Below are 15,506 nucleotides of genomic sequence, written 5' to 3'. Positions count from 1 at the left end.
GGCGCAGTCGAACGGCCAGGACCTATACCGTTGCGCTTGCGTTTACCCGAATACCGGACTTGCGAAGCGCTATTGCGGTAGTAATCCTCTGGTGTAAAGTGACGGCCGCAAACGCGCAAATCCTGGCGCCGATCGGATAGCGGCAGTCCGATGCGCTGCAGCAAGTCCGCTCGTCTGCTGCTTTGCAGAGGAACACGATGTCGCAGCTTGACATATTGCCAGTCGCTATGTTTGCATCCCACAACGCAACAAAGTCGAATCGTAGTGCTCGCGAAAAGGCCAAGTCAGACCGCGGAGCTCTCGTCAAAATGGAGCACGTTGTAAGTCTTGCTGCGTGCCGGAAGTGCTAATTGTAGTGAGAAATTGTACTTGTGCATGCCCTTTCTGTTACTTTCTTTTTATAGAAACAAATTAACTAACATTACACCTATTACGAACATTATTTGTTCACCACAAAGGTGGAAATATCGATGGCACGACCTGGGCAGCCAATCGGATAGCTCGCCCTACTGACGTCAATTGGGTGATTTACATCGTATGGGTAGAGGCGGCTGACAATTCCGCCGAGCAGTGTGTTGCGATAGGCAGCGGTGTACATTTTTAAAACCTTATACATGCTTGACGCGGAGCACTTAGATGCGTCAATTAATGATCAGAAGGGCCTACTCTAACGCCTCGGTACGTTTGTACAAATAGTCAACGTCGTTTCCGGGTCCCTTCAACGCTGTCGTGTGAAAACGCCGATCTGTGGGAATGTGCCGCGAAATCTAATCCGCTTGATACGTATTGGTGGAGCACTGACGGGGGCTCATCTGGAGATTTTGTTGGCGTGCGTCGACTCGCTCATCTCCAGGCAGCCGGCATGCACGGCCGCAGCCCTCGGTTCTGACCCGTGCGAGCGCGGCGGCTTCCGACTGCGCCGATAGGCGACCCCACGCGTCGTGCGCCGACGAAAAATCCGGGCGCCACTTCTCGTTTCGGCGGGGGTTCGCGCGTACCCGGAAGCGCCCGTAGGCGCTGCGGGCTGAATCACTCTCGTACACGACATTTCTCGTAGATCTCGTCGCTCGATAGCACCTCGGCCGGATGCCGCGACGTATCAAGTTCTAGGACGAAGCGAGGCGTGAAATCGGTGCGTGCTGGCTCTAATCTCTTGCGGCGTGCGTCTTGAAGCTTGTGCAGCTCTTTCTTTCTTTCTTTTGTCCTCCTGCCGTGGTAGGTCAGTGTTCTGCTGATGAGCACGAAATACTTTCTCGTAATGTAATGAACGAGAAGAAAGGGAACCGAGGGGCCCAATTTTGCGCAATGCGAAGACGCGGGTTCGTATCCCACCTGCGACCTGTTGTTTTTACATCCACTTTCATTTCCATGCATTAATTTATATATTTTTTTATTCATTTAGTAAATGCAAGTAATTTTCCCTATATGTTGTACTTCGTGTCTTCGTTTGTTGGCTTCTTATGATATGGCTAATAAAAATTGGACCCTGTGGTTTCCTTTCTTCTCGTATATGTATGAACGAGAATTCAGAAGGCAAGCCAAGGAGCCTACAGACAATGATACCAAGGAAAGCGTAGAGAAAATTACTCGCTTATTTATTTGAAACGTAGAAATTGTAACTCAATGAAAATGAAAGTGGAGGAAAGAACAACTGGCCAGAGGTGGGATACGAACCCACAACTTCGCTGTTCCACTTGAGCTACTGCGGCGCCTTTTCCCCGCACACACTTTATTGTGTACGTGTGTAGGTGTACAATAGTTATATAGTTAATCCTGGGAGGGTCAAAACTACATATTTAATCAGACCCGTTGTTATTTCTTGCAAAATTCACACCCCCCCCCACGCACACACACATGCACAAACACTCATTTAAACAGAAACCCAGGGAGTTAACGCTGCAGCTTCAGAGGATGATCATATGTCACGTTGGAGTGACAGTGAAAGATCAAACACTGTCAATGTGAGTTTAGAATCTGGCTCTTCACCGGGCGAATCTGTGCCCCGAAAAGCAAGCAACACTCAATACGAGCACAGTCGTCACGTGGCACGGGCGTTCGCTGTTTATGCATGACGCACCGCGTAGCGTAACCGCCCGTGCTCGCGCACGGTGCATTCCGTAGGCGGCGACGCTGCTTGCGACGCGCGCGCACTCTTATCAAACAGGAGTGCTTTGTTAAAGAAACTCCGACAAACTTCAAGAAAGTTCGAATATTGTACAGGCGCGTCTTCCGCCGAAAGACAACTTGATAAAGTGATAATCCAATGAACTCTGGCGAAAAAGAAACGAAATAGTAAGACAATGCCGCGTAGCAATGTGAATGGCACCGAGTCAAGTAGCGTGGCAACGCTTGCACCGCGCCTTATACCAACGCTTAACCTGCAAGTGCCCTTGATTATTGGGAGTTTGTGCATGAACTGGAATATCATTTTTGCGACTGTTAATTATGCCATATCCTGTGCGGGTGCAAGTTACATTCTGCATTTATTATTATTATTATTATTTTGGTTGTCATTTGTCCCTATTGTCTCATCTTTACGATTGATGGCCCCTCCTGCTTGGACCACAGTAGTGGTTCGCAGTATGTATATATAAGATTATAAATAAAGCCCCACGGTGCGTACTATGTACTTGAAATGGTCCAGGATGCTGCTCTAGAGAGGCAAGGACCGCTCTTTTCGATACGCACGATTAATAGAACGTACTCGGTTCTGAGAGGCCGTGGGCACGTGTTGTGATTTATTCCGCGCTGACCTCCGATGAAAGGATAAGAAGAACGTGGCCAGATAGATGGTCGACTGGTGGGAGAGAATCGATTTCATTTTTTTTGTTGTTGTTCTAGAGCAGATTGTCACAGACATATTTCTTCTCGAAGAAATGGCCATAGCGTATTAAACGGTCAGACGAATTTGATCTGTTCCGATCGTGTGTATTGTTGTACTAATCGTGTTTTTCTTGTTGTTGCAAACCATTTATTATACGCACACATTCGCACAGAGCTAACACAGTGACAAGACATGGAATATCTTTCAGTTCATTTGCCATCATCAGCTCGCATGCAACTTGGAACATTGTTAGCGCGTAATAAGTAGGAAAGTTATCTTACGACCCCTTTTGTGGCTTACGAGATTTCTTGAAGAAACGACCGACCGTCGCAATTTATCTGTGGTGTAAAGCACAGTCGCCGTTTGTTTCAATACATGAATGTCATCATGCTTTGCCTATACCGGGAACAGTCATTCGCATTCCTCTTTGTTACTTAAAAATGAAGTAAGAATCCTGGGCCGCAAAAAAAAAATTCTTTAGATCCACTTCTCATAGAAGATAGCGGAAACGGTTTCCGTGACGCCAGTCCCGAGCGTTGTTCATAGAACAAAAATGCAGAAACATTGCGCCTACCTGGGCAGCCACTTTATTGCGGTGACAAGGTACCTGGAAAGTCGCTTATTTTTCTTTGTCCTTGGATTGCAAGGACGACGTGCTTTTGCCTACTTGGCTCGCTGTACGCCTGACAAACGGAGGCGCTCAGGCGTGGGCCGCGGCGACGCGGGCCCGCATATCGGCGCACACGTTTATGCAGGGCGCACTTCCAGTCGAGGAAATATTGGCACACGCACACCGCTTGAATGATCGCCGCGCGATCCGTTCGATTGCGCGCGCAGGTGGCTGTACGCGCCTTTTCTCGCGTCAGTGCTTCGAGTTTTCTCGCATGACTCGGTGGCGCTTAGCTCCCCGTGCTCGCGCCGTTATTTGGTTCCCATACCGGCAGTCGGTCAAAAAAAAAAAAAAAAAAAGAAAATGAAAAAAAAAATAGAAAACAAATTCAGAAAGACATGACAAGTGTTGCTTTGATCACCCCAGACAGAGACGGTCTTTAAATAATCCTGGAGAGTTTCGCGTGGCGGCAAACCTAGTACGCTACTTCAGGTGGGTGTGGTGAAAAAACCACCGTTTCGCCCGAAAGGCGAAGCACCGATTGCGATAGCAGGTTAGTAGATAGCTGTAGGAAGTAAGGATAGTGGTGTTATCGGCCGTGTGTACTTGTGAACATTCGCTTGCTGACTAAATTAACAAGCCCGATGTCACGCGCGCGCAGGTAAACACGAACACATCTCGCCCCAAGACAGCAGGAACTCGCTGTCAAAACGCGTCCAGCGAGAAATCGCGGAAGACTGCGATCGAATTGACCTTGGTGCATCTTTCGTTTCAACGCTAACGAAACGCCGAAGGCACAGCGCATACAAAGCTACCGGCACTGCGCGCACTCGTGGCAGATCGCTTTCGAGATGCGGCGCCCGCACGGCCGAAGCAGAACGCCGCCTGCCTCGCCTCGCGCGCGACAGGAGACTGCGCGCTTCCGTCCAGCCTTCGTCGCTTGCGCAGGCGAGATTGAGCAGCGCTTGCGGGCTCACCGTAGCACGCTTTCACTCGCACATACAGCATACTGCGCGCGGCGACGATTTCATCGCCCTTCGACTTGCTACGGAACCTCACGGCGACGCCGAGGCAGAAATGCTCCTGGAGTGTCCATATAGTTGCCATCGCAATAAAAAGGAAATTATACGCACATTGCGCGAGAGACGCACAACACGCACGAAACACACCTTGTAGGACCTAATCGTGGCCGCAGCGCTAAGCGCTGTACTCCGGGCTGTTTCTTTCTCATTGATGAAGCACGTCCACGTCTCATTCCGAAATCGCAGCAGTCACGATGGCTCGCGGAAGGACAGAAGCGCTCGGTGCTGGCGCTGCAGTTGGCAGTGGTCACGTGGCGCCATTCCAGCAGGCGAACAAGCTTTAGTAGTAAAAGCTCGCGACCTGGCAAGCACAGAGCTTCGGCTACCTGCGATGTTCTACGCGACGCTTCCACTTGCGACCCAAGTCTGACGTAAAAAGAAGCAGCGCTTAACAGAACTTCCACTGCAGCCTTACTCTAATGAGAAGGGCGCTTGCACAGCTGTATTGACGTCGACGGGTAAGCCAAGCCGAGAATAACGAAGCCTTTCCGCCTGCGCCAAAACTACGTCAAACCCGGTGGCTTATCCTCTTGTAACACCGCAAAGTTCATTTGCATCGCCCAGTCAGAAGTAAAGCTAGGCTCGGCCATTGCGTATCTCTTTGTGTCGTTTTCATTCAACCGGCGTGCGCCACGGCAGGCTTTACGGCTGACGAACTCTTTTTGTTTGTTACATTGTTTTTCAGAGAAATTGCAGTGCAGTTTAACAGGTTTACAGGACTTATACATGCATAAAACTGAACATGCACTCATTATTCATCGAGTATTCGAACCCATGGCCACGTAGATCCTGAACAAAGGTTCTTAGCTTTTTTTGGTACGCTGAGAGAACTCACTGCTCTTTATATTATGCATAGCGGCCCTCTCGACCGTATCTTGGCTCGGGTCCACTCACAGGCGGCAACGGTTCGTGAGAAGGAGCTCTGGCTTGTCGGAACGAAGAGCCAGGGATATATCTATATATATGAACCGAAATGCAGTGCTGGCACTCTTGGCTCTTGGGAAATCCTAATCATCATTTTACGTCTTCTGCGTCTCCCTCGCCAAATGTAACTCAGTGTACTTTAGCTTAGCACTTAGGAAAATATAACACCGTTTTGTAGGTTGTTCATAATATTTGTTCTGCAGAGGTGAACATACCGTGGTAAATCATGAGTTCGCTTACTCAAGGCAAACTAGATTACGCTGTCTGACTGTAGCTAGTGCGACTAACGATCTCCGTCACGCTCAGAGAGAACTGCGTTTTCATGGACTGTCCAAACAGTAGGTTACAGGAATCGCAATGGCGTATTAGCGCCTCAGGCAAGTTGTCCAAAAGCGGCAGTTCTTTCGTTGTTGTAAATAGAGACATACGTAATGCGGCTCGTTCAAGACGCGTAGAATCTACGTGCTTCTCATTCGTCATGGCGTCCGTAGCCAAATCCAGGCGACACGCAAATTTTCTTTTCGTGGTCAACATAAAGTCTTGGACTGGAGTGGGCTACCTGTACAGCTGACACGGAGAAGCACGGCATAAGCTTGGGCAGCGCCACAGCCTTGCGACTCAGCGCCGCAGTAAAACTACTGCAAACTTGGCACCTTCCTTGAAAGTGCATACACTTTGTGTTGTAATCAAATTGAGCCAAATAACAGGTGTAATAGGCCGCTTAAGGTATATTCTTTCTACACGCATCAAACTCTTGCTATGTAATTCCCTTTTTTATTCACACTTGAACTATTGTCAGCTAGTGTGGGGAAACACGACATCCAACAATCTAGAGCATATTCACTTAGTACAGAAAAAATATCTCCGATATACATATAATGCTCCCTATACTGCATCGACAATAACTTTCTTCATGAACACAGGTGTAATTCCAGCGTATAATCTGCACGAATATCGATTAAGTCGTGTCTATAAGGCAGAAGTCTATAAGAATATTTTTAATCTGCATAAACTCGCCCAATTGCAAACTAGAGCACCAAATTATAGCACAAGACACTTCGAAGACTGGGAAGTAACGACAACACGGTCAAACTATGGGAAACAGTGTCTGAGGTATACATTGCTCACACTCCTAAACTATTACAATTCGGTTGGTTTCAATCTCTTCTCTTCGTCTCTCAATGAGCTCCGGCTGATGTATGTGATTGATTTGTTATACTTCTATGACCATTATATGTGTATTTTTCCTTGATGATCTTCGTGACTTTTTGAGTAATGTATATGATGTGCAATATTATGTATGTACGGTATACATGTGCATATTTGAATGAATGAAAGAATGTGATGCTGCCTCTGCCCAAATGAGGGATGGTGGACTTGTCAAGCTGTCCAATGGACAGCTTTTTTTCCTCCACCCGCCCATCTATATCTTACAAGATCTGTACCTTACAAGATGGAAAATAAACTTTCATTTCACTTTGCGCATTTCTGCAAGACTAATATATATGTATATATATATACAGAAGATATATATATATATATATATATATATATATATATATATATATATATATATATATATATATATATATATATATATATATATATATATATATATATATGTGTGTGTGTGTGTGTGTGTGTGTGTGTGTGTGTCATTGCAAAATTCACGGAAAGTATTTTGCTCAAAAAGAGGCTCTGCGATGGCTGTGCAAGTGCGACGTCATTGCGTAACCTCATGGTGACGGCGCGACCTCTGTTTTGTGCCCCGCTTCATCCGTCGTGACCACCGTTGTCGTGACCCCCTGACGTGACCTGCCGGGTCCATTGCTGCGACGAGGGTATGGTGGCACTTCCGGACGTCGTGCTTGTTATGCGACATCGAAACGCGTGGCACGTTCACTTCCGGGCGTGACTTCGGACCCCTTTTGAAGCGGTACTACAGACTGAATAAATCTAGCGGAGGCAATTGTGATTCCAGTGTTAAGCCATTGAAAGACCATGAAGAAAGTCATGTGTTCATCGCACAGCAAGAGAAATACCATTTTGCCCACCGAGTATGAAACTCAGGTCAGTGCGCGGCCAGGTGCAGCTGGAAGCACGATCCAACCAAGTCCGGCATTTGTCGGAGCTTGCGACGGGGCGGCCTCAGCAATGCGGTATCGTGTTGTCAGACATGTCGGAAGCAACAGCGATGCGCTCGTGCTGACATCGATAGTGCTATGCAAAAATTTGAACACGGTGAAGAATGTTCACGAACAACTGGCTTCGGTTATTTTCCCACAGCTCTTCGACGTCCAATCGATTTCATTAGAGATGCCTTCCTGTGGTCACACAAGTCGCTTAGCCCTCTCATAGTTCCATTCCGGCGTAAGACCAGACGTGCACGAGCATATATTTGCTGCAGCGTAGCGGCAGGCACGAGATAAACCACCTTAAGAAAGGTTAGATTGTTTCCGGGTCTCTTGCCTGATCTTGCCTGAACCAACCGACCAGTATGTACTAAATGGCGAGCATTATTCTTCCTTCATGAATAAAATTCCTGGCGTTCCCCAAAGAGGAACATTGTGAGAACTGTTATATTGAACGTACATAATATTAATATTGCGAGAACTGTTCTACTAATAGTTATTATGATGACCGAGAACCGGTCTTTGTTCAGTCTCACAAGTTCGGTCAACAGAGTCATTTAGCTAACACCGTGCTTGAATGAATGCGTCAGAAAAGTTATGTGAATTCTGTAGTTCTAATAGCTTGTAGAACAACTGCTCGGAGCTTATATATCGCACCAAAAACGCATAAATTGTAATTTTAACCGTTATGTAATAGCGTGATCAGCTTAGTTTCTGAAATAACGCATGTAGCATGTTTACTCAGCCTTTATCATGAGACAAGTATGTTCAACATGTATGCTCAATCGAGCTGCAAACTCTGGAGGACTTTATCGTTACCGCAATGCGCTATCACAAAACAAGTGAAATATTTTCATAATTTGCTAATCTGTATCATGTTAATGTGTGTTAGGCCAGATCAGAACATTACGCTGAAGCAAAACGTAAAGATCTGTTTACCGCCAGAACGAAAAGAAAAACACTTTAAATTGGGGATGAAATACGTTTGCCGCACTTATGAAATTCCATCAACATATTCTTTGGGCACATATATAGCTAGATTAACAAAGACGCCACATTTCTTGCTCCGTAGTCTTTGCTAGCAGCGGACCCGACACGAGGTGCCCTTCTACAGGGTGCGGCAGCTATCATGCGCCAAACTAAAACAACAACAAAAAAACAAGCTTTTCTACGCAGATTGAACCAATCATACGTTAGCAGGAAGCAGAATAAGCGTGCAATATTTTTTTCGGTTTCGAATTATTTTGCAAAAGTTAACTCTAGCTTTAATTGACACACTTACTTCAAAGTTATAACACCTTGCCCCTAGCGTGTACTGAAAAAGATTTATTTCAATTATTTGCACCGCGCTATCTTTTGCGTAGCTCCATTCGTCCACGCCTAAAGAAAGACCGCAAAATATACATACGAGCTGATCTATCTTAATGGAAAGAGATTAAAAAAAAAACGACAACAAAACAAATAGAAGTTAACCGACCTGATGAAGCCTGCTTCTCTATTGGTTCTTTCAGCACAGCTGATTCTATAGATGTTCGAGTAGCCGTCGCAGTCCATGCGCTAATTAACAATTATAATGAATTAACTTATATATTACTGGTTTTAACTCCGGTATTGCAGTGATAGTAATGCGGCGCAGGTCCTGTACCGCCCTGTACTCTCCAAGGCTCGCGAATCATGGCATTATTTCGCGCGGCTTGCGTCAAACGTCTCCAATTGTTAGCGCACCGTCACAGTGCTGACAAAATTCCGACCGGGTGAGGCAAGTCTAAACCCCAAGAATCGTTAAACGACGACGACAAAGGCGTGCATCATGATGATGAAAAAGAAAGTAGAAAAGAATGTGTTTACTTCATTGGTACATGGTTGTGACTCCATCCGAGTCTCGAGTGGTTCTGCTTAACACGGGGGCTATAGGAAGGCCTTAATAACCCCTCGCGGTCTTGTGGTGATCGATGTCTCCTTGGAAAACTTGAGGAACTTGTGAGAGTATCAGTGCCTTCGTCAGGTTCTGCAGTCGAAGAGCTCCTGCCCTCCGGGTCTTCTTCTCTTCGTCCTTCCCTTTGTGTCTGCTCAGGGCGTAAAGGGGTAACGCTTTTTCGGGGAAGAGGGCAATTATCTCGTCATTAGAACACACGCTTGAACGTTTCTAACACTTGACAGGTTGATCATAACCTGCCGAACACGGGAGCCAAGACGGCCTTCAAAACCCCCTCGCGGTCTTGTGGTAGCCGATGTCTTGGAAAACTTGGGGAACCTGCGGAACTATCAGTGCCTTCGTCAGGTTCTGCAGACGATGAGCTCCTGCCCTTCGGGTCTTCATCACCCTTTCACTCTCTCCTACCTCTCCCTGCTTCCCTTTGTCCTTTTCCGCGTGATTCGGACTCGACAAGGGGCATTGTCCCCTGTGCCCCTGCTTTTTCCGCGTGGCAGCCTCAAGGTAGGTGCCGCTCTCTCCAGCTAACCCTTCACCACGTTGCACGCATTCCACGTACTTTGCTAGCCCTCCCTCTCATGTCTCGTCGGAGGACTGCGTTTCATTGTCACGCACATTCTCGTTCACAATGGCGGCCCTGTTCAGCTCTTCCTCGGCTGCTTCAAGTCTTTTTTCGACTACCTTTCGTGCATCACGCTCCCTGTTTAGCTCATTTTGAGCTGTTCCACCTGTTTGACAAGCTCTTCCTGGAAGGCCTCCATTTTCTGCAGCCTAGTATCGACATCACAGTGTGTGCCAGTTGACTCGATGCCCTCTCCCTTCTCATCCGTGCCCTCCTCAGCCTTGAGGGGCCCCCCGCGCACTGCCTGCTTTTCCGGCTTTCTTGCCATGTATTGCACGGCTATTTCTGATGCAAATACTATAATAATATAATAATAATGCAGCGCACGTGCCTTTTAGCAAAATGCGATACGCACAGGATCCAAATCCTCAAAATGTCGCAAGGCAACTCTCAACACTGTTTCAAAAGCAATCAATGCTGCGGAGACCCAAGATATGACACGCTCTCGCACGCACTCAACCACGCGCCCATGCTCTCACTTTCCTACCAAAACACGCACAGCAAAACCACTAATAGCTATTAGTCTCAACTATTAGACAACTATTAGTAGTCTCAACTATTACTAATAGCTATTAGTCTCTCTCATAACTCAACGTCCCATCCGGCTGCACGTGATGAAGCACGTGGCGCGAAAGGGCGCTCTAACCATCCTGCAAAACCAAATGTACACGAAACACACCCGCGCACACGAAATACGAGACAAAAAAAAGGAAAAAAAAGGAAAAAAAGAGAAAAAGAAAACCACCGAATTACTATTTAAAGGCAAAAAAACGGCAAATCAAAAACAGAAGCAAGCTCAAAGCATGCACAATAACTTGTGATTTTCTCGCCGCCACGGAGCCCCGAAAAGCACGTCCATTCGCCACAAAATCTCAAGCAATCTCTCTCCCATATTCAAAGCGCGGTGGCGCCACCTGCTGCTCCAATCGCTCCGAGCGGCCAAGCGAGGCGACCGCAGGTAGACGCAGTGCTTGCGCTTTCACATTTTTTCGTTCTCACGAAGGACGGGATGTTGAATTTTAGCTAGCGAATTTAGTTAGTGAACTTCAGCTCCTCGGCAAGATTGTGCTTCAAATCGGAATGACTGTGGCAAGTTCAACGTCCGCAGACGGAGCGGATCGTTAGGGTAAGTCAGTGTTACCTTTGCATGCGGAAACATTGGCTATTCTACTTTGATTTGCACATCTGACCATACGTCATGAACTTGTAAAAGCCTTGCAGTACGCGATATACTTTACCTCCGCGTTGTAGTGCCTGGAAAAATCTCGCGGCTCGCATAGGTTCGAGTGAGCGTAGCGCACGTGCGCGGATGCCCAGATCAGTCCGTTTCTTGTTTCGGGACGGCGGAAGAACGAATTAACATTAGTTCCGCCGAGTCGGATCTACTGTGCAATTTATGCATACTTTTTTAACAAACATCGCCGCTCTTGCCCTCTGGCCAGTAGTTACGATAAGCAACACAAACCAGTTTTCACACGTAACGGTTTCGAATAGTTGCTGAAAGGTATTGCGAAATTTCGTGGTCACTAAGGCCAGTGCAGGGAATTCAATCTGTTACGCATGAGTTCGATTGTCATGAGCGTCAGAACCTTGTAGCGGTGCGAACACTTTAGTGGCGTTTACTTGTGAATCAGGTGCGGAGTTCTATGGCGAGAGCCGCTGTGTAATCAGGCAGGCCCTTGTGTAATCGAGGCCCGTAGACAGACAGACACATACTATAGTGCTGTGTGCGGAGGCGCTCACTCACTGCTGTGTTCAGCAAGCTGGACACGCAGCTGGTAGAGATGAAGTAAGCTACACTCCATATCACCCCCCCCCCCCCTCCAGAAAACAGTGAAATGCAGTATCGCGCTTTCTGTGATCAACCGGACTCAGTGAACGCCGGTTGTACTTAAGTGTTATTTCTGCCTCTCTTCCCCGTGCAGGACAGCAAACCTGGAGCTTGCATGTGGTTGTAACTTGCGTCTGCCTTTCCCCTCTCTCCGTCACTTTCTTTCTCTGAGTAAGCGGTAAATCTTCGTGAAATACTCGCCGTTGCGTTTATCAGACTCGTAAGTACGTCAATGTGTCTTTCTTTCTTTAGTTCTTGGGTAGTGCCTTTGTGCGCGCTTCTAAATGTACAATATATATATATATATATATATATATATATATATATATATATATATATATATATATATATATATATATATCCTTGAAACCAATCCTTGAAAGCGATCGAATGAAGTAATGAATGAATGAATTATTCGTCCCCCTCAATTAGGGATAGGAACCCAGACAGAAAGCTACAAAAAAAAAAACGAAAAAGCTTGAGAACTTGTGGGGCCCCGAAAACGAGTGCACGCATATATCATGCAGGGGCGGCACGCAGACACGTTTATGTCAGCAGGCAATGACGAAATAACATTTCAAAAGAACACTTGATGTAATATGAAATACTAGGGAATGAAAGGTCTACGACACAAACGCTCAGACGAAATATGTAAACTAATTGAGTATTAAAAATCTATTATTTAATAGTTCTAACAAAATGCAGGTTAAAGTAAGTAGGAGGCAAAGTATAATCATGACAGGCATCATACTTATTTAACTTTGTAGGCAATGTAGCGGTGGGAAGGGGGGGGTGGAGGAATCAGTAAAACTTTCACGTTGGACGGTTTTGCATTTGCGCTGACGCCGAAGAGAAAAAAAAAAAAAAGTTAGCGTTACCTCTCAGTGGAAGTATGTAAGAATGGGGTTGTTGGTGAAACGTGCTTTAAATTTCGATCAACAGTGTAAGGACACCAGAGGGGACAGAGGAAAGAACAGATCACTGATTGAAACGGGTCCGTTGTACGAGATATGTAATTAAGAACGGTGTAAGATTGGGCTTATTGGTGAAGCATGCTTTAAAGTTCGGTTAAATAGCGCAAGGACACCAGAGGGGACGCAAGAAAGAGCCGAGCGCTCTTCCGTCCCCTCTGGTGTCCTTGCGCTGTTAACCGAACTTCTAAGCTCTCAGTGGAGTATTTCGTAGGAAGGTTAAAACTGCGCGAAAGAAACGGGAACATGCGGACAGGACACGCAACACACGACGAACGCAGTGGTGTGTCCTGTCCGCTTGTTCTCGTTTCTTTCGCGCAGTTTTAACATTCCTTCAAATATGAACCAACTAGCCCTCAGGAATGTCCTGCTAGAGTATTGTGTCTCAGTTTGTTATTGAAATTAGGTTTTTATATTTTATCTTGCCCAGCTTAAACTAACGCGTATGATAAAGTGCAATGTGTGTGTGTGTGTTTTGTTTTTTCAGCAGTGCTCTTACTTGTGCACGCTGTGTCTGCATGCCTCTCCCTTCATTGCCACGGAAGGTTGTCCGCGAGCATACTGGGCCTATTTTTCTAAGCCTAGGCGCCCCGCGTTCTAACCCGCTGCGAATACGCGTCGATACCGCGACAGCACGACGCTGCGAACGCGCTCCGAGTGTCGGTACACGTGCTGTCGCAATAAAACGTTGAAGAAGAGAGTTACTGAAAGATCGAAAGATGTTCGTGTGTACTCTGATTTAGGGGCACGTTAAGGAATTACAGGTGGCGACAATTAATTCGGATTCTCGCACTACGGAGTGCCTCGTAGTGAAGTCGTTGTTTTGGCACGTAAAACCGGAGAGCTTGTATCGAATCAGCCACGCATGCGCCCTTTGTATGTGCTCTTCGCCTAGCACGATTTCTGTATGAGGTGGCTGTTATGCCGTCACCGGAAGGCTATATATATATCGTCAAGCGATGGCCAATAAACGTCATTCTTCTTTAGAAGCGTCAACTGATGGGCTAGTTGGTCATCCGACATAATAAGCGAGTTTTGCGCCAAGACCACAGATGCAAGAAAGGAGACAACACGGGCGCTTGACAACACGCGCCCGTGTTGCCTCCTTTCTTGTGTCTTGGCGCAAAACTCGCTTATTATGCCATTCTTCTTGTTGCTTCAACTCTGACTGTTCCTTATAGGACGCCATAAAAGAATTTAATTAAGCTTTCTAAAAGGCATTGGACATTCATACGTTGTTGAAACTGACAAGAGTCATGAAAAAAAAGAAAGGCTGTCACGGTAGATCACTGAACAGGTCGTTGTCTGATGTTCAGGAACGAAATATTTGGTTTCTTATTGGCTATGGTGTTGGGCAACTGAGCACGAGGCCGCTGGATTGAATGCCGGCGACGGCGGCCGCATTTCAATGGGCGCGAATTGCGAAAAGACTTGTGTACTTAGAGTTAGGTCAACGTTAAAAAACACCACGTGGTCAAAATTTGTGTAGTCCTCCTTTACGGCGTGCGTCCTAATCAGAAGGTGGTTTTGGCACGTAAAATCACTTACTTTATTTTTTTTTTATCGGGGTATAGGTTCGAAAGTTCGGCATTTTCGCTCTAGGAACGGCGTCATCTTGGTACGCAGTATACGCTACGCTCAGCTAAGAAAAAAAGAAAAAAAAAAGAGCTCTCTCAGCTAAGGCGCGTTCCGTCTTGTTTTTACTTGAGATGCCAGCCCTTGTTCTCATGCTTTTCCCACCCGCCTGCAGAGCCCGTGCGCGCGACTCGCTGCGCATGTCGCTCGGTGGATCAGGCGTCCGGAGGTTGCACGCGTGCGCTGCCATGTTCGTGGAGCCAAGCAGATGTATCCGCGCGCGAAAGACGAGGCAGAAAGGGCTGTCTGCGTGGCGGAGAGATCACGCGGAACGGCGCACTCCGCTCACAAAACTACCGCGGGAACCAGCGCACGCGACGGGCATCGCTCGCGCGTCACCTCGAGGCAAGAGAGCAGCGGTACTCACCGGAGTCATGGCGTTGCCGGCAGGCGACTGACGACTGTGCCGGAGAAAGTCCGCCGCACGCCGCTCTTTCCGGCGCCCACAACGCTCTCTCTCTCCGATCGACCCCTTCTCCGGCTCACTTTCCTGACAGCGAGAAGCCATCATCGCACGACCGGAACGTCCACCTCTTGCTTTCCGTGCGCGCCTTGTCCACGCGCTGCCCACCCGTACCTTTACGCAAAGCGGAATGTTGAAAGTAGACGTGTGAATACAAGAAACACTAAATAAGCACGAGATCGTGTCTTGACTACTACTGTGGGTGCTCGCTTCTTAGGGCGGAAAGGTCGGGTACCAGGGGTGCAGCCGCAGCGTGAAACGTCTCGTGCGCTCTGTACACGGTGTATGCGTACTAAGGCACAGGGATCGGACGTACACCCAAATACACGAGTCACATGACGCATTAGAAAGGTCGCACGCCTAACTCAAGTTACAGATACTGGGGGTCTTCTTGTCTAATTCTTTTAATTGTGTTCGCTCCCTATCCGCACCGGGACCGTTTGTTTTGCAGAGGTTGCTTGGGCAATATATAGCGTTAA

At 47.2% G+C, this 15,506-nt stretch overlaps 1 protein-coding gene across 1 annotated transcript in view; it reads right to left on the bottom strand.

Annotated features, from left to right (window-relative positions):
* The window catches only part of LOC126532371 (uncharacterized), a 79,471-nt gene extending 64,442 nt beyond the window's left edge, over positions 1–15,029 (bottom strand). The window contains exon 1 of the mRNA XM_050180095.3: positions 14,932–15,029. Within this exon, the coding sequence (XP_050036052.1) occupies positions 14,932–14,940 (9 nt within the window). The 5' untranslated portion in view covers positions 14,941–15,029. The remainder of the gene's footprint in view (positions 1–14,931) is intronic.
* Positions 15,030–15,506: the final 477 nt, after the last annotated feature.

Source organism: Dermacentor andersoni, chromosome 5, assembly GCF_023375885.2.
Source record: "Dermacentor andersoni chromosome 5, qqDerAnde1_hic_scaffold, whole genome shotgun sequence".
Taxonomy (NCBI): Eukaryota; Metazoa; Arthropoda; class Arachnida; order Ixodida; family Ixodidae; genus Dermacentor; species Dermacentor andersoni.
The sequence above is the reverse complement of the archived record's forward strand: the minus strand, read 5'-3'. Positions and strand labels throughout refer to the sequence as shown.